The sequence below is a fragment of the Prinia subflava genome, chromosome 9, assembly GCF_021018805.1.
Source record: "Prinia subflava isolate CZ2003 ecotype Zambia chromosome 9, Cam_Psub_1.2, whole genome shotgun sequence".
NCBI lineage: Eukaryota > Metazoa > Chordata > Aves > Passeriformes > Cisticolidae > Prinia > Prinia subflava.
Genome location: NC_086255.1, coordinates 26,143,582 through 26,163,389, shown reverse-complemented (window position 1 = coordinate 26,163,389; position 19,808 = coordinate 26,143,582). Strand labels below are relative to the sequence as shown.

General features: G+C 41.7%; 1 protein-coding gene across 3 annotated transcripts in view; it reads left to right on the top strand.

Moving 5' to 3' along the window:
• The first annotated feature begins 2,867 nt into the window (after positions 1–2,867).
• The window catches only part of OGDHL (oxoglutarate dehydrogenase L), a 47,494-nt gene continuing 30,553 nt past the window's right edge, over positions 2,868–19,808 (top strand). The window contains exons 1-5 of one of the 3 annotated variants that reach the window (XM_063406003.1): positions 2,868–2,993; positions 6,585–6,782; positions 7,306–7,540; positions 14,022–14,198; positions 17,341–17,443. In XM_063406003.1, coding sequence (XP_063262073.1) covers positions 7,334–7,540; positions 14,022–14,198; positions 17,341–17,443 — 487 coding nt within the window. In that variant the 5' untranslated portion in view covers positions 2,868–2,993; positions 6,585–6,782; positions 7,306–7,333. Of the gene's footprint in view, positions 2,994–3,032; positions 3,373–6,584; positions 6,783–7,305; positions 7,541–14,021; positions 14,199–17,340; positions 17,444–19,808 lie in introns of those variants that run through there. The other 2 variants (XM_063406001.1, XM_063406002.1) reach the window with 2 other exon arrangements.

Sequence of the window (19,808 nt, the reverse complement as noted above, 5' to 3'; positions counted from 1 at the left end):
AGGCAGAAATAAGTAAGCAAACCTTTTAGATTCACACTGGTCTGCTACAGGACATAAATATAAAAATAAATAATGGTGAGGCAGTGTGCCTTTCAGCACAGCAGGCAGTTTCACCTCTCACAGCACAGGGGTGCTGTTGTGACTATCCTGTGCTGCACATTTTATTCAGTACAAAACTTTTCTAACACATAATGCTTCCTCACTGTGGAGCTGGCACGAGAACCATGTGAAGCAAGCTGGCACACCTGACTCTGTGTGTGCTAGGAATTGCAGTTTTTTTCCAAGTTTCCATTCTGCTGATGGATTTCCATTCCAGCCAATTTCAAAGTATGATGGTTTCGCAGGAAGCAAAGCCGTGTGTGTATCTCCCTTTGGCTGGCCAGAGGGAGAGGTAAGTACACAAGTGGACACATAAATGGGCAGGTAAATGTGAGTTGTTATTGGAAATTGTAAGAATTGAAACAGGAATTGTGAGCAAATTGTCCATCATGGGCTCACTGGAGAGCAAATGGATGAGTGGCGAGCAGGTGCCGCTCAGGGGTGCAGACTGGTGACAAAGTGACACCAGAAGCCAGCAGCAGTAAGGCAATAGCTCAGTACACCAAAAGCTGCTGGGGCAGCCTGGTGGGACAATCAAGTCACAAAAAATATTGGAGAATTTGGGAGCTGCTCCAAATCCCAATAAACCACAATCTTGCTGTTTCGAGCACACAAATTCCCATTGTGTGAAGCATTGAAAAAAAAGAAAATAAATATAACACAAATGTGAAACTGGGCAAAGGCTTTTGGGAACACCATAAGCACTTGAAACATACTGTAATATCTTAGTATCTATCCAAGGATATTTAATTTATCCTGTTCACTGCAATGGTATTCACAGTCAGATTTGACGTGTGGGTTTCCCTCTAAAGTGGAGGGGAGGTCTGCTTGTCTTCACTATGATTTTTAATTGAATTTATGTTCAGTCAGCATAACACGATTGCTCTAAAGATGGCTTCTGTCTGCCTGTAATAAGGTTAAGACTCGATTAGTAGTTATAACATCTAACAATGTTTCACCACTTGCCAGAAGGCTCAAGCAGCATCTGGCCAGCTGCAGGTACCAGTTCAGCACCCATTTCCCTTTGCAGGGGTGCTGGGCCACCCTCCCCGGGAGCACTGAGCGAGGGATGGGCTGTCCTGGGGGCTCCCTGTGCCCCATCCCTGCTCCGTCTGTTCCCTGTGCTGAACACTGTAGCACAAAACCATGAACACATCATTCACACCCTGGCTCTGCAGTCCCCTGAAGGTGCACAGCTGCTAGGAAAACTGCTGAGATGATAATAAGGTTGTTTGATGTATTTATGTGAGGATTAAGGGGTTTTTCATCTTGAAGGAATTAATTTTACTCTAATCAACAATTGTATCAACCAGTAAGCCTCAAGAAAATCTGAGTGGCCGTTAGGTGACAAAACCCCAGATGAAGCCTGTTGTGCTCCTTCCTAAGGTTTTTCCATTTCTGCCCACCTGACTCTGATAAACTCTTTTTTGCACTATATCTTTAGCACAAAGCAGATTATAGTTCTTTCTCTCTTCTTCCCTTTTAAGGTGTGTCCATTTCCCCCATCAATCTTATCTTATTACTTACCCAGAAAGTTACCAAGCATTGGAATGTATGTGATGGTGTCAATAGTTATCTGAAATACCAATTTTACCATATATATATATAGCCATTTGATCTTGGTTATAACTTGATTGAGAGCAGGTGAATAAAAAATATTTAATTTCTGATTTGGGAGAGAAAATGAACAGACATGTAATTTGAAGGCAACCAGGAGAAAACACAAAAGATGTAAATAAGAATTCTACCAGCAAAGGAACACTTGAAATTGTATTGTCTTGCAATTTAGATTTGGTCATATAAGTCAGATACTACATTTTTTTAAGGTCTACTATGTGCAGTCTATGCACAAATTTTGGAGAGCAAACGTGTTTGCCCAATAGCATAGTTGTATTCCCATCCTCTTCCCGTCCAACTCGTGCACAGGAGCTGTGCTAGGAACTTGTCCATGGGATGGGCTTCCTTAGGGTTCCCTGTCGCAGGTGCTCTCTCCTGTATTTACACGATTGGTGAGAGCTGAGGGGCGGCAGCACCGAAACGCCTGCAGTGCTGCCCACCCGCCACGGCACCGGGCCGGGGCTGTGAGGGGCCGGGGTCGTGGGCATGTCCCGGGGCGTGTCCCGAGGGGCGGGGGCGTTCCCCAGGGCTGGGGACCTGTCCCGGGGTGTGTCCCGGGTGTGTCCTGTGTCCCGGGTGTGTCCTAGGGTGTGTCCCGTGTCCCCGGGCGGTGATGCCGGGTGTGTCCCGGGTGTGTCCCGGGTGTGTCCCGGGTGTGTCCCGGGTGTGTCTCATGTCCCCGGGCGGTGATGCCGGGTGTGTCCCGGGTGTGTCCCGTGTCCCCGGGCGGTGATGCCGGGTGTGTCCCGGGTGTGTCCCGGGTGTGTCCCGTGTCCCCGGGCGGTGATGCCGGGTGTGTCCCGGGTGTGTCCCGTGTCCCCGGGCGGTGATGCCGGGTGTGTCCCGGGTGTGTCCCGGGTGTGTCCCGTGGCCCCGGGCGGTGATGCCGGCTGTGTCCCGGGTGTGTCCCATGTCCCCGGGCGGTGATGCCGGGTGTGTCCCGGCTGTGTCCCGGGTGTGTCCCGTGTCCCCGGGCGGTGATGCCGGGTGTGTCCCGGGTGTGTCCCGGGTGTGTCCCGTGTCCCCGGGCGGTGATGCCGGGTGTGTCCCGGGTGTGTCCCGTGTCCCCGGGCAGTGATGCCGGTGCAGCGGCCCCGGCCCCGCCCCGCCGTGACCTCAGCGCGCGCGCCTCACGTGATGCAGGTGCGGCCCCCGCCCCGGCGCTCCCGGCGCTCCCTCCCTTGCCTCTCTCCCTTCCCTCCCTTGCCTCTCTCCCTTCCCTCCGCGCCCTCCCTGCCGCGCCCCGCGGATGCGCTGGAGCCTCCGCGCCCCCGCAGGTCTGTCCGCGCCGGTGAGGGGCGGGGGGCGGCGGAGCCAGGCCGGGCCCGGCCGCGGTGCAGGGCCCGTCCCCGCGCAGGCCCCCGGCGCGGCGGGGCCTCTCGCCGTGCGCCCCAGGGGGGTCGCGCCGCAGGCCGGGCCGGGCCCCGGAGCGCGGGGAGAGCGGGGCGGCCCGGCCCGGGCTCCGGTGATGCCTCAGCCCTGACAGCCCGGCAGGCTCCGGCCCCCGGTAGCCAGGGTGACCGGGACACCGCGTCCTGGCGTTACGGGGAGGGGCCGGAGAACAAACCCGACCCTCCCACATCCTCCCTCTGCTCTGCTGGTAGCTGGAGTCTGTGGTGGTGTTACCCCTCTGGTTCCCTCTGGTACCCGCTGAAGGTGGGTTTTTCCAGGGTAGGGCAGTAAACCCGTTAGGTTTTATTGCTCCGAGACGCCTCCATTGCCCAGGACTCGCACTGTGCACCTTGAGGTGAATGCGCCGCTGGGAAACCTCCTGTAGGTCAACTTCTGTGAGGAGAATCAGGATTCTCTGTACAGCATGGCATAGCTGTGCTGGGGGAAAAGAAACATCTAGTGCATGGAGGTATCCCTGAAGTAGCCTTATTTAATAAGGATATTCCCTATATCTCTAATTTAAATTATCTGTGATAATCTTTTGGAGAAACTTTATCATGTTCATCCATTTTTTTTTCACTGTCAGCCTTGTGTTATTTGAATTACTCAGTCTTAAAAAGAACTTTAAGTGTAAGCTGTGCGAATATTGGGGGAAATTACCATGATAGTGGATGAAAAACTATTTTTATGAAATATGGACCAGACTTTTTAACCACTTCTGCAGAGCATAAAGAACATTTGTGAACATTGGCAGCAGGGCCTCATATCTGTTAAGAAACGCAATAAGGTCACTGGCAATTCCAGGAGGATATTGATTCATATATGCCGTGTGTTTATACTGAAAGTGATCTTAAAAAGAGCTGCATAAAGACTTTGCTGTCAGAAGTGTCTGCTGTCTGTTTTCCACATGCTTCTGTGACCCTCTAGAAACCTGGGTAGAATAATTCCCAAGACTGCCTGTGACATTAGGGCACTTCTAGAGGTGGAAGTGGCCAGGTGAAAGCTAGGGTGTTGTTTGAGACAGAACAGCTGCAGGAATTTTCATCTGCTTAGGGCTTTCATTTACTTCCACCATTTTGAGGGTGCTGTGGTGCATTAAATATCAGGTTGTTCTTGTGGTTCACTGCTTCTTTCTTATTTTTGACCTCCGGTGGAGATTTAATTAATGCCATTCCTTAGGTTGCTCTTAGCTCAGCTTGATCCCTTTCCAATCACTGTTTCCATTTCAGGGTTGGTTTGGGAAGCATATTGAAGTGAAACAGTTCTAACTCTGCCTGACTCCTGTTTGCTGTCTTGGGTGCCGGTTTGTGACTGACAGTCTCAAGGCTGAGTGGGCTGGGATGCTCTGTGATCACGCTGGTGGTCTCTGGTTTGTTTAGCTGCTGACAGCTGACATCTGTGCTGAAGAGCAAGGTGTGCAGAGGGAAAAACTAGGAAGAAGTCGGGTTTTGAGTCATATTAATCTGTAACTGGAATCTGGCTGGAATGGCATAGCTCCTATATGCTTTTATAGATTGCATATTCAGTAGTTACTGCTTGAAGTATGGCTCTGACCCCATTTTGAAATTTAAATAGAACTGCAGGGAAGTGACTGGTACCACTTAAAAGCTCTTTGTTTCTGTTATATATTATATCATTTGCACCCATTTTCCAATCTCCCTGCCAATTTTTTCTTATTCTGTTATGTGTTCTTTACTAACTTCTAGAAGAAAGAGCTACACATTCTTCAGGCAGACATATTTTGAAGAAAAAGTGTAAAATTACCTGTGCTTAAGAATCTTGCTGCTGCAGTACGATAAACTGAGAAAAACGTTCCTCTCTTTCCCTTCTCTCTCAAGTCTTTACAAAGCACTTTAAGTGAGAGCAGGTGATCCCTTAGGAATGAGTGTGTGTGTGCAAAGGTTTTGTGGCAGAGGGTGAGATTTGCATGCAGTAAGGTAGGTGCAATAATGATTCCTGTGAGAATGGGCACAGACAAAGTTGTGCCATGGTGACCTCTCTGTTCTTACTGTTCTAACATGTTGAAGTCTCACCCAGTTTTGCAGAATGACATCATGTATACCTGCCGTTAAATCTTACAGAGAATTATGTATGTAGACAGTGTATGAGCTCTGTCATGCTCTTGGAGTCACTGAGCTCTTGCAGGACTTAATCTGCTCCCAAAATGGTGCTGATGGTGTTCATGTTCCTCCAGCTGCCTGGGAGCCCTGGTCAGAGATGGGTGTTGCCACAGGCATTCTAATAAACTTTGAATCTGTGAAGTGGGAAATGACAAGGGAGTATGAGCAGGTGGAAATAACACCCATGAGTAGGGGTTCAGCTTACCAGCAGCCCAACTGCTGCCAACTTACTGCAAATGCTGGGTGGAGAGACAAGAGTGTGTGGTTTTGAGGAGCTCACAGGTTTAAATGAGGACTGGGTGCGAATTTCAGTGATGCTGCCGTGGAAGAACACTTTCCACGTGTCTGGGCACTTGGAGAATGTGGACAAATGCTTGTTTAGAGCATCCAGCAAGTGGATGATGGCCTCTGCCCTTAGGAGCTCCAGCTCAGGTCTGCTGTAGATGAGAATGAAAAGGCTGCAGAAGTCTTGAAAGAGTAGACAAGGGGATCTGGTACCATCAAGGGCAGTTCACTGCTGGGATGATACAGTTAAAGGTAGTGACTCAGAAAAGAAGAAAAGGATCTAGTCATCAGGTTTTAAAATAGATATTGAGCTAAAAATGTGATGCCAGAGAAGATCAAGCAGTAACACTGTTTTATTTAGTAGGAGCCCTTTTTCTTTCTTTTTTTTAAGGATCAGTGTTAACTTTTAAATTGGGTGATGAAAAATATAACTATTCATATCCCTTAGAAAATTAGGCATTTTATAACCATGTATTTTGTTTTTCGAAAGGACACTGTAAGAGGAAAAATGGTGAGAAAATAATTTAATGGGATTTATATACAGAAAATGTTTATGAAATTTTAAATGGTATCTTTTAATGGTATTTTTGAATTAGAGAGAAAGGAATCTTAACATGTAATAGGTAACATTAATTTTTTTTCTATGATTCAAAGTAAAAGTGTCGTTTTTAAAAAAACCTTCAACATTCATTTGGTAACTCAGTACTTTTGTACTTTGTACTTTTGTACTTTGTACTTTTGTGCTTTTTACTTTTGTTGTTAGCAATTGTTCAGTCACACCAAGCAACAAAAGACCTTGGGTTTTACCTTGGGCCAAATAAATTATTTCTCCAGATGGACAGCTAAACAAATGAGAGGCGCTTTGGAGTTAAATCTGAATTATAATTCTTCTAAATTAATACTGTATTGTTCATGTTATTTTAGCTTTCTAAATACTTTTTAAATGAAAACAAAATGAATCATTTCTTTTGACATTATTGCTCTTTCTGTGCAGTTTTAGCAAATTCAGCATTAAGATTATATTATTTAGGGACTAATTCTAAGATGCACTTGTTCTTTTTTATTTTGAAGGTGAGCTCTGAGTCCCTTTGCTAGCACTGGAGCTGATGTTCAGCATTCAGAAGATTCAACCCATATTGGGGGAAATTGAATTGGAAAATTGAATTTCTCAATTCTAAATTTTATGGAATCTGCTATCCTTGTTAGAAAGCTCATAGGAGATCATTGGAAGCACAAGATCAATGTTGCCAGTTAGGAAAACAAATTAAAGTGAGCCTTTTCTCAGTGTTTCACTGTTTGGTTGAAGGCTAATGTCAATATGAACGCTTAGCTAACACTTGTAATTATTTAGTCAGCTCTGTTAGTGGCACAGATTTGCGGCAGCAGCGTTTTGTTTTCCACAGCACCTGTGGCTGACACTGTTTGCTGACCTCACCTCAGTGTGAGTGGGTAAAAGGCCGGGCCTTTCCAAACACACAGAGCGCAGCCGGGGTTGCCAGGAGCTCCAGGGAGGTCAGGGATTAGCAGCCCCATTTGTTGCAGGGCCCGGGGCAGGCGGCACAAGTGGTGATTGCTGCAGGGAGCAGGGTGGTTGCCATTGCAGGAGCTGCCTGATGGGGGATGGCCAGCAGCAGCCACTCCACTGCTGTGGCTGCAACTCTAAGGGAGCCTAGGCCTGAGCTTTGTCCTGGAGCACTGTAGCCAGAAACCTCAGTTTTTGCAGTGAGGCTGAAGTGTGTCTGCAATTAATTGGCTCTTCTTCTGATTGAGTTTGGTTTTATTTTATTAATAGACCTGGATCGTCTGGCTAATAAACAAACATGAGTCATCTGAAGTTGTTTGCAGCTGTGCTGAAGACGCATGGCTTTAAACTTCTGGAAAAGCAGGATATAGCCAGAAGGGCATTTGTACATGGCCAACGCTATGTTTCATCAGGAACCTCAGAGCCATTCCTGAGTGGGAGTAATTCCAATTACGTGGAGGAAATGTACTATGCGTGGCTTGAAAACCCTAAAAGCGTACATAAGGTAAGTCTAAAACTTGACTGTAATCTGGGTTAAGCGTGGAATAGGTTTTGCTTTTTCACTTGCTTCTTAATAAAAACTTCAGAAAAAGATCTTGTGTGAAATGAAAAACGTGAAATTAATTTCCCACCTATTGATTGGTGTAAGATGTGATATTGCAACTATGAAAGTACAGAGGAGGCACAGGCATGGTGAGCAGAGCAGAAAGAATGAGAAGTCCAGACCAGAAATAGAAAGCTGCTCTGAAACTTTATTCCTCTGTGGAAATGCTGGTCAAGCAGTCAGTTAAGTAATTCATTACATCTAGAAGAAGATTCAAAAATAAAGTATATTTAATTTTTTGGTTTATAGTAAGACTATCAGGGAATATGTTACATTTAAATATGTTATATTTAAATAATATGTGTTGAAGTTGCTGCTTCTAAACTGTCTGAAGAAGATGGATGTTCAGTTGCCTTTGGATTAAACTGTGGAAGTTGTAACCTTAAAACTGAATCTGAAATTGTCAGAATATTCTTCTGAAGTATCTTGAAAAGTATTTTGTTTTGTGTCTCTCCTTGTCTGTCCAGGCAATAGACATTTGTTTGCTTTTCTAAAAGCTCTATTACCCAAATCCTTTCTTGTGGACAAAATACATAGGCTTATTTTTTAACAAGCTTTCTGCTGCCAAAGAGGGCTCTGTTATGGTGATACATGTATAGTAACTTAAGAAGCCGATGAGAAGTCTGATCAATTCTCAGTCAGACAGGTCATTTTCCAGGAAGTAATGTGAATTGTGCCCAAAATGTTTACCAAATTGGTTGTCTGTTCCCTTCTTCTCGAGGCACGTATATCAAAATGTCACTTAGAAGTTGTTGTTCCAAGTCTGATAATCTGTCTAGAGCGTGAGGAAGTGACGCATGCCGAGGGCAGAAACAAAAAAGGAAACCAAGAAGGGTGGTCTTGTAGCTGTTTATTTTTTTCTTTGGATGTTGTGTATGAACTTAGCCTTGTTAAAAGGTGACATGTGCAGTGCCAGCTCTGAAGACTGACTGTTATTCACACAGCAGATTGATCCTAGCTCTTCTATGTTACACCTAAACTTGGGATGGAGAAACCTTCTCCAGGAGTGGCTCTTGCTCATCTGACTTTGAGCCATGTCCTGTAGCTGCCAGCTGAGCTCCACCACTGTGGGGTGGGGTAGCACATTATGTGGGTGCACTGAATTTCTGCCAAGTCCTCGTGATGTGTCGATATAGATCGATATCAACCCTTTTATACTGGGGTTGCTGAAGGGATGAACTCATGCATAAGGAGTGTGTGGTGACATCAAGGTGACAGCTTGTTTTTCATTGTATTTACATTATATTGGCTTCTGGCTAACTTCTTTTAGCGGAATGAAGTGCTGATTTGTCCCGTTGGCAGCGGAGTGCCTTTTGCAGCGGGAAGCGCTGCAGGGAGTCTGTGGGTGCGAGGTTCCCCTGGGTGCGGCTGGGAGTGCGGAGCCCGCGGCAGCGCGGGCCCGGAGCTGGCCAGGGTGCTGAACCACGGCTCCGCGAGATGCACTCCTGAGCCTTGCGGACTGGTGCTCCGGGCAGGCAGCAGTGCTAAAAATCCTGCCCAAAGGCCATTCAGATCATCGGGCACGTCAGGCGCAGTCTGGTCATGCATCCTGTTGAGGTGATGCAGGCTGTGGGTTGAACAGCAAGCAATAAATCGGCACAAGTGAGTTGACAGAGAAATGTAGGGTGTGGCCTAGGGAGTGGATCCCAGGTGATTCAAGATGCATTTTTGTCGTGGTTTAACCCCACCTGGCAACCACACAGCCACTTGTGCTTTCTCTCTCACGCACATGCATGAACGGGGGAAAGAATCAGCAGGGTAGAAGTGAGAACACTTGTGGATGGAGACAAAGGCAGTTTAATAGGGAAAGCAAAAGCTGCATGCACAAGCAAAGCGAAACAAAACAAGGAATTCATTCACCAATTCCCATGGGCAGACAGGTGTTCAGCCATCCCTAGGACAGCAGGGCTCCAGCATATTTAAAGGTGACTTGGGAAGACAAATGCTATCACTCTGAATGTCCCCCCTTCCTTCTGCTTTCCCCACGCTGAGCATGATGTGGTTTGGAATGTCCCTTTGGTCAGCTGGGCTCAGCTGTCCTGGCTCTGTCCCTCCCAACTCCTTGTGCACCCCCAGCCTGCTCACTGATGGGGTGAGGAGCAGAAAGGCCTTAACAGTGTGTAAGCTCTGCTCAGCAATAACAACAACATCTCTGTATTGCCAACCACCTTTTGAAATCCAAACCAGCTGCTGTGCAATTAACTACCCCAGACAAACCAGCACGATTATAAAACTGTGTGAATTTTTTTTCTGGGTTAACTGTGTTTAATAAATTTGCAACAGTAACAAACTGAAGTAAATTCTCCGTGTCCCTGATTTATGAGGCTTTAAAGAATATGATGAATGGAAATAATGGATTACAGCTATTCTTGCCTAAATTATTAGGTTTTTTTACAGCCTATGAAAAAACTGGAGGGAGAGAAGAATGCCAATTAATTCTACTTTGTTTCATCAACAAAATTAATTTTTGGTTTCTTGAAAACTATTTCATTTCATTGGCTGAAAGCTGCAAATACCATCCCAAGATTTTTGTTGGCAGAATTTATTCAATTTGAGCTTTCATAAAACAAATAAAAAATGTTAAGGGTTGAAATCACCCTGTTTTCTTAAAAATACAGAAAAAAATTGCGCTGTGATTTTGACTGTAAAGTTGTGCATTTGTCATTCAGGTATGGAAAGGAGAAGAATTGTTGGAAAATAATGTCAAGAGATACCACATGGTGTTGATCATGGTTTTGTTAATGGCTCTCTGCAGGCCACTCGTTTTCATTGTTCTATTCAGTATGTCCAGCATGGTTTAGAGAACCAGCTTGTGCATGTACACATTGCATTCTCTTTCCTCATTTTCCTTTTTATACTCTATTTCTCCCCATGTTTCTTAGATAACCCTTTTTCAGAGGGGTTGTGCCTCCTCATTGACTAGATGGAAAAGCTTGATTTTTCCTGGGCTTTAAAAGTCATACTCTATTCACTTGTACTTAGAATCTCCAATTAATCAGGGCTCCTGAACCGATTTCCCTCTCAGAAGATTTGACTGGACATGTCTTCCCACATATGCTTATTTACAGCTGTCTGAAATATGGCTGTCACATTCCAGTGAGCATATGTTGTGTTTCTAAGAATTTCTCCTTTCATATCAAGGAATATGCATGTGTATATATATTTATATATACAAGAGCTTTTGTCCTTTGTACAAATCCATTGTGGAGGATTTCCTGCTTTTCCTCGCCTTTTGAATTTCCTGTCATAGAGCAGCCAAAACAACAATCAGAATAAAATGACGTGGGCTCTGAAAAAGGCATCATTATTTCTCCTTGAAGCTTGGTGTCAGGGCCATAGATCATAAGAGAGAAGCTTGACAAGGCTCAGTTATTACTATCACAAGATTAATTACAAAACTACATGGTTGGCTGTGGAGTACATAATGCCTGCCATGTTATCCTGTGTGCAGCCGCTCTGCTGCGAGGGTGTAATCACCTCCTTGGTTTGTGGACTAGGAAACAAATGTGGGGGAGTGTTTTGCTTTGACTTCATTTTATTAATTTTCTTTTTTTAATGATATAGAGGTGCTCAGTGTGTGTCTTCTAAGGCTTCACTGTCCTCACTGCAATTGATGAATATCGTGATGGCACTGGGAAAAAACCCCAAACTATTAAGATAAAGCATATGTTACTTGTTATTATAATTGCAACAGTGATTGTTGCCACTGAATCACTTATTTGTGTTATATTACTTGAGAAAATAATGGTTAACTACAATATAGATTTGCTGGCAGAAGGAAAGAAAAGGTATCATCTATCACTACGGTGGTGTTTTTTTTTTTTTTTTTGGTGAATATATTTTTGTATTATAAATCTCCTCTACCATTTTCTTGAAGAACTTTATACTGATTTAGTTGAGAAGCTGAAGGTTTGCTATGGGATTAAGCTGGTCCTGTATCTGTTCAGTCACGTGGCAAATGCTGTTGCCCAAGACTGACATTGATACACAGAACTTGAAGACTATGATCTGGTATCAATCTTGAAAGACACTATAGAAATTTGTAAAGGCTTTGATGGATGTGTATCTAGTAAAAACTAATTTTCTGTAGCCAAATGATGTATTTTCCCTCCCCTCTGATTAAATGTCAAGCCTGTCCAACAAATCAATAAGTTCAAAAATGTGATAGGAAAAAACAACCTGGGTCTATTCTGTCTCAGCTGGCTGGATCTTCAGATGGAAACCTTTTCTTTATATTTGTGAGTTTGCATGAAGGAAGAGCCCTATACTGACTCTCCTTAACCAGATCACCTGTTGGGAAAGTCTGTTTGGAGTTTGTTAACAACTCTCTCAGCAGAGCACTTATCTAAAAACACATTCAGTTGTTTGTGGAACTGTGCTGTGATAACTTTTACATTTAAATGAAGGGTTTTACTCACCAAAGGAATAGTTATATTATTATCATTATTATATGTGTATCATGGCATTAGAAAAAGTAAGGAAAAAACCTTAACGTAAGCAAAGCAAATTCTTTATTAAAACTTAGAATGTGAGAGATGTCATGGATCCAAATGTGTGTTTGGAATTTCTTAATTTAATGCTTAATGAAAATTTATAACTGTGTATTGCCCAAATAATTTCTCCAGTCTAAGTACCTTTGGTAGGTAAAAGAGGGATTATGATTGTTTTTCACAGTCAGGGGTCTCCAGACTCTCAGACTGGGTGCTGTGCAGGCATGGAATAACAATTCTCCTCTTAACACAGACCAAGAAGGTGCATAGAGAGATTTCCAGCTGAAATACAGTCACACTAATAGGCACTTGTAGACCACTTATAGGATGTAAATTCAGACTTCTAATCTCAGTGTGGCTGCCAAGATGTCAAGGTAAGAAGAATAAAGGAAATGGGCATAAACAAGAGAAGAGAGGAGGAATGAATTCTTCATCAGTGTGTTTGGAACTGGCCACCACACATGATCTGTCTGCCTTAATTTGTCAGGCCATATAAAAGTCAGGCTATGTTTAGATAAGCCTGTGTAAGAGCAGGGTGATAAATTAGGTTTACTGTGTTTGTATCGATGCAGCTTTGTATGACTAAGGAAGTAAGAGGGGTGCATTAAAGCAGTGTTTCTGGGGCAGTGGCCTCATGCTAGTGATGAGAATCCTACCCACAGGTTCAGTGAATCCCCCCAGATTCTGTTTAGCTCCTTTATGCTGCCCCTCTCATGGTGTTTCTGAACACCTTAGAGCCTTTAGAAATTTCAGTATGAGGCCTTTTTGTTAATGGAAACAAAAAGGATTTTGTAAATACTTTTCTGTCACACCATGCTTGTATTACATGATTTTAATTATTTTGTGGGTTCTGTAATGCATATATTAAGTAATCTTTTAAAAAGAATTGCTTTGGATTACTTTTTCTTTTTTCTGGCACTCAGTTCTTTGACATGTAATGGAAATCTGCAAGGCTTGCATCCTTGCATTGATTTCTCCCTTGCAGTTCTTCTATTCCAGTCACAAAGATATGTAAATTTTTAAGTGGCTTCCTTTTTGTTTTCTGAAGTTAGTCGACTGAGGGAAGTGTTTTACACAGACCTCCTTCTTTGCTGGGTGTGTCTCACGTTTTGTCCCATTCTGCTGCTCTCTGTTAGCGTTCATACATCTGATACCATTCTCACTTGGCACAGTGACCACCTCATCAGAATGAAAATAGTTCAGGAAAACAAGATTTGGGCATATGTGAGTGAAGTAGCTTGTGTAAAAGAACAGAAGGAATAAAAGGATCTTTTGTTTGTTGTGATTCAGTTTCTAAAATTATGACTTGCACCTGAAACCAGGCCCATAATTTCTTTCATGGTAAGGTAATCTAAGCTGGTGAGGAAAAGATCTTAGAACACAAGTCTCATGGAAAAAGCTTTAATTGCTTTTCAAGTTTCTTCAAGAAAAGCTCTTAAGAACTGATTTTGATTTAACATAATCAGTGAGTGTCTTGAAGTACCATAAATTCTATAAGTATCATTAAAGGAATGGATTCATTTAGTTTATTAAGATTCTTTGTTTTATAGGCTTGATAGCTCTTTACCAGCAGCATGATATTGTATGCATTCTTGGCTACCTGAATAAACAGCACAATTCAAAAGAGCTGTGTGAATTGATAATATATGAAGATGCTCTACAGTCCTGTGTGCTGAGGAAGCTTGGTGTAAGAAATGAGAGAAGTGTTCTATGTAAATAAAGCACACAGTTGCTACTGAGACTGGGACATGTCAGTGCTCTTTTTTTTGTTGTCTGTAGTGGTGTTTAACACTGTAATGCAGTGAGCTTCCATTTGCAGCTTGAAAGAGCTGCTTTGGGTTAGACTTTTGTTTGAAATAATAAATATTTCTCTTCTGTGCCCACGTGTGCAGTCCTGGGATGTGTTTTTCCGGAGCGCTAACGCTGGCCAAGCAGCCCATCTGCCAGCTCAGGTGGAAGGCAAGGGCTCATTCCTGCAGAGCCACGGCCTGGCCCCAACACCACCGGGGAAGGCTGAGAAGGTTGTTGAAGACCACCTTGCTGTGCAGTCCTTGATAAGAGCGTACCAGGTAAGGGCATCTTGGGGCTCTTCTGTGCAAACAACCTCCTTCCTTTTTATGTTCTCATTTGTATACTGGTCTGAACTGTTGTCTTGCTTCTGATCCAAAATGCCTTGAACCAGACAGCTTTTCTTTCAGCTCAGTGTCTAAGCATGGAAGTGCTGGATTCAGACTGGGATGATCCTCTGGTTTAGCAAACTCATAATTCAGATTACCCACAGACCTGGTGTTGATCATCTGATTTGGCCTGGAAGGACTTTATGCAGATAGTGGTTTGTTAAAGTCTGCCTTCACCTCTTAGAATGTTTGTACTACAGTTCTAAGTGTTACTGCCATTCTTTAAGGAAAGATGGAATGTACTTGCCTGCTCATACCTCTAAGGTGAATCTCAACATTCCTGATTTGAGCAGGATTATAGGTAAAAAGAGAGGAGAAATAATGAATTAACCAGAAACTGAATTTGGGGAGGCTGATGTTACTGAGTTTGGGTTAACTTTGATGGATTCTTTTAGAGAGCTGTTCATCAAAATTGATTTTGTGTCACAGTTGGATTTTTAACCCTTTTCTTACGTTAAGAAATTAGGTCTAATTTCATTATTTTTTCCACTGAAAATAGGACAGTGGGTTTTGTTAGATGTTTTCCAAATGAAAAACAAGTTAAAATATTTTTGTTTAGACTTGTATTAGTATCTTAGTTTCAGTAAAAGGCTTAAAATGATGTAAAAAAAAAATCCCTCAAAACAACCAACCCATAAAACTGTTTTTAACAAAGTATTCCATAAGTATCTTTTAAATTAGTAACTTCCCAAGAAGTTTCCACAGTTTGATTTGAGGAATCTGTTCCTCCTTGCCCTAAGTATTTTAAATCCTGTTTGGTGTTGTGAGAAGAATAAAAGAGGAACTTCTTAAAAAGCCTTTTCTGGTACACATTGCATTGTCATTGAGTTGGAGATTTGTTGCAAAAGAGTAGAATTGTTTGAGAATATAAAGAATATGTGAAATTTTCTTAGAACTAGATATAGAAAATAACCAATTTTGCAGTAAAAATTTGGTGAAATATTAGAGAAAACTGGAGAATGTTGGGCTGCTTTGACACAGTTCAGGGATTGCCATTTTGCTCCCTGTATTTGTCAAGTGATGGAACAGAAATGTCTGTAGAAATGGCAGGCACCCATGTGTCTGCAACAAACAGTCACAGAGGATTGCCTAAGGCAACTGTCTGCTTTTTAAAAGCTATTTAGTACCCTCTAAATTCAGTGTTGAAGGGGTATGATAATTTGTGACCTTCCTTTGCCTGATAATGAAATGAAATGGAGAAGGATACAGAGTTTTCATTTCTCCAACCTGTCAGTGTTTTATGGTTTTTGTGGTAAACTGCCTTGTGCTCTGTTGAGCTGGACTTTGAGAAGGCAGTTAATCTACTGCTTGTTCTAACAGAGAGCACTGGGCACACTGAAAGAAGGATTTGCAGTAGAATGTGTGTGCTTAAGGAAAGGAGGCCAGAGAAATCAAGGTCCAGTTTCTGGTAGTCTGTGCATTTAGTCATACAGCATGTCAATATATATGTGAAAAGTTTCTATGTATGTATTTTCACAAGGTCGATCCCTGATTTTTGCAGATGTCACTATTTTCTGTATTCAGTGAAAGTAGTAGGACTTACTAAAAAATACCTTGATATTGAGGAAAACACTGTTTTTAGTTAAAGACCAAACTGCTCCTGGAATAATATGGCACAACATTTACTGATCTTTCTGGGTTTTGGCATTCCTGCTGATCTTCTTCCTCTTCCTATTAATACTGAAGAGCAGATGTAACTTAGGGAGCTGAATTCTTTCCTGTTGATAATGTTTGAGACAGAATTGTTTGCTTTGTTCCAGTCAGATAAACTTAGAGCTGCTATAAACAGTCAGATGGCACAGATGTTGCTGTGGGCATCATTTGGCCTGTCAGAGTTTCATTACTGGTGATTCATGAGATGCAAAGAATCACAGAAGTCAGGCTGAGTTTACAGGGCTGGTAGTTCCAAAAAAGATGCTGTATTTCTAGTTTCTTATGACTGGAAACCATTTTGTTATAAACTCTCCTACAAATATACAATAGCTGAACAGTGTTTTTACAGGTCACTTCTTGATGAACCAGACTGTAATCATATTCTATTACTGTGTGATGCACTTCACTGTTAAAATTGCACTTTATATATAAATTTTGATTTTTTTTTTCAGGGACAATTAAGATACTAGTAATGTAAATGAAATTCAACCAAGGGATGAAAATTGGTTCTTAAAAAGAAGAATTATAAGGAGAAATTGTTAATATATTTGTCTATACAAAGATTTTAATGGGTTAATTTTGTATATGAGAGTCACGCATAAGAAGCATATTAAAAATGTTTTATATTTGTGACTCTCTGGGATCAATTAGTTATTTCTTCTGTAGCAATGTTATATAAGAATTCACTAGTTTATAGCAACTTGTGGCATGCATTAACACCAGTCCCACTGATCATTGAAAGCTGGCTAAATTCCTCACTCAGTTTGTGTTCCTCAGCGTCTTGAATATCAGTTCTATCAGATCAAATTTCTGAAATTTCCTGTATGAAAATAAATGCTGTCAGATGCTATCTGATGTGGAGCAGAGCTCAGGAAGAGTGATCCCTTCACTGTCAATATAAACTACTTCAGCACCAATCTGTTTTAAGTCAGCAATTCTGTATTTTAATATATGGGAGATGCAGAAAGGAGGGTTCAGGCAAAAATACAAAATGAATGAATTGGCAAATGGTAAGATCTACAGGCTCATCATACTTTCTTAATTTTACCCAGAGACTGAGAGTATACTCTCTCTAGTAGCCTTCACTAAAACTCCAGTGTTATCCCAGTTAAATTGTGTGTCAGACATAATGAAGATTATGTTGTAATATGTAATTTTTGATAGAGGTATACTTATACCAGTGATATATCAGTGATATAATGCTTATTTTTTGTTCTTATAGGAAAACTTGGGGAATATGTAACCCTGTCATCACATTGGTGGTGTTTGCTTGTTCAGCTTAGTGGCTGATATACAAACTATGGAGAGATATCACTGACTTTTTCCCTTTGTCTGACTTTTAGTGGGATTTCATTTTGCTGTTACTTTCCTCCTTTTTCAGATCCGTGGCCATCATGTGGCTCAGCTGGACCCCCTTGGAATTCTGGATGCAGATTTGGATTCGTTTATTCCATCTGACCTTATCACCACAATTGATAAACTTGGTGTGTAATCCGAGTGCCTTCTTATTTGCAATGCTCATTTGTGTTTCACTGGACAGAGGTGATGTAATAACACATTGCACAAATTCATAGACAGGCTTGGGTTGGAAGAGACCTTAAAGATCACCTAGTTCCAACTCCCCTCTATTGGCAGGGATGCCACATTTCAGGGGTGCTTCTACCTTTTCTGCTTTCTGATATCATGATATAGAGCCTTTGAGCATCTGTAAAGAGGCTAAAATTTCAGGACAATGGAATTTCTGCCCTAGATCACAGGTGAGACTCCTGTGAATTTATCTTCTAATGAATGATTGTTATACTCTATAAACCCCCTAAATATTTTATTTTGAACCACACCAGAAATAAATACTAATCAATACATTCTGATAATCTAAATTACTCTTACAGCATTACAATTCATACTTGTTTGAACTGGGCACATCTGAAGGCTAGTCAATAAGGAAGTCAAGCAATAAAGAAAGCACTGGACAGAGGAATTTAGGATAAATTTCATACCAAATTTGGAATCTAATGTCTGATACTTATTCCTTGTATGTATCTTGAAAAAGTCTCTTTGAAGCTGTCAGAAGAAAACATGGAAGGCATAGAATTCTCTACCTGTGATTTAATCCAGTGGTGATTATATCTTCTGTTATAAACTTCAGATTACTGCTGAAAGAGTGTAGTGCACTAGGGTCTGCTTTTGCAAAAGTTGTTCTCATTGTTAGGAGGGTTTGTGTCTGAGAAATTGGCATGGATCAATGTCTTTGCCTCTCTCTACTTGAATAAAAAAACACCTGATTGATTTTTCTCTGCTCTTCAATCTACCTGGTTGGTTTAAAATGTGGTTTTCTACTCGATGAAGACACTGGATCAATTTTCCTTTGATGTGTAGGGAAGCTGTTTCGATCAGACACATAGTGCAGGAAGTAAATAAAACACTCTCTGCTTAATTTTACTGTAAGCATATCTGCTGCCTCTTTGCTGCTCTGCTTTCTATTTCTGGTGTAGGAAAGAACCAGTTCTGATTGTTTAAAGCAAGAGATGCCTAAGACTAAAGAGAGAGGTGCTTACACAAATTGTGTCTTCTCTATGAAGTTTGTCAGCTTTAATTAAAGAAAAGTACCTACTAGAAAACATATGAGACATTTACTGAGCAAATATAATTAATTTGGAGCATGGGTGACTACTAGCACGTCACTACACATTTCTTTAGACTTGACAGATAATTTAGTACAGGGTGTTGTGACTGGTCAGAAGGCATCCACTGAAAGCCTCATGCTCATAGGAAAAATATGCCAGACCTCTGAATGAGATGGGGGCGATGTGTTTGAGATTCCATTTTGTGAGGAGAAACAAAATTTCTAACCCAGTCTTGGCCCAGCAAAAATAAAGAAATATCTCAAATGCCTATCCTTGAATGTTCCGGGCAGGAAACTTATGAAAAGTCTTGGGCAGGACAGAAAATATTTTAATATTTGATTTTTCTCTGCATTTTCTTTATCCCATCTTCTGGTTTCTTTTTGAGAAACCTTGTGGTAGGAAATTTCTTCTGAGAGTTGCTTCTAAAATTGCAGGTAGTTACAGATGCACCTACTGCATAAGCACAGTATGGAATTGCTTTCAGGGTTTCAGTAAGGTTGTATCTCTTTAAACACGAGGTGATGCTTCAGTAAATACGTGGTGCTATGGTACAAAGCACAGATGTTCTGTGTGTGCCCAAATCACTCCTGTACGTGTTCTGGTTTATGCATGAGAGGACATCAAGAGCCTTTGAAGTCAGAGGGAAAGTCAGCAAAATCGAAGAAGTAAATGCTTTGTTTCAAACGACACTAAAGGCCCTGTCACCCCCCGTGTCACTCTCCCCTCCTGCTGGGAGAAAACCTCTTATGATACCAAAAAGAAGTAGTGTTACCTATGCTTTTTTTGGCTACTTCAGGTTTGAAAATGTAATATATTATTAAAATTTTTATTATAACCAAAATTAACATTTTAACATGTGTTATTTTTAAAGCAAAAAATGTGTTATTTACTGACAGTGCTGTATAGTAAAAGTGGTAGGAATGCAGTCCTATGGCCTATCTTTAACTCTTAAATGCTCTTATTATTTAATCCTTAATTTGCTGCTTTGCTTTTATTTTCAGAAATGTCACTTAACATTTATGCACCTTATTGATTCAAGAGTTATGTGCACGCTGTCAAATTGGTGTTAAAGTGGGTGTCTATAGCTTATCTGGAAGCATGATAAAGAGTTCAAAATTAAAAATGGAGAAAGCTATTTTTAATTTTTCAAACATTTTTACATGTGTAGGAACATATGTAGTTTTAATGTATAAATAAGGTTCTGTAACTGTGGTAATGTGCATTA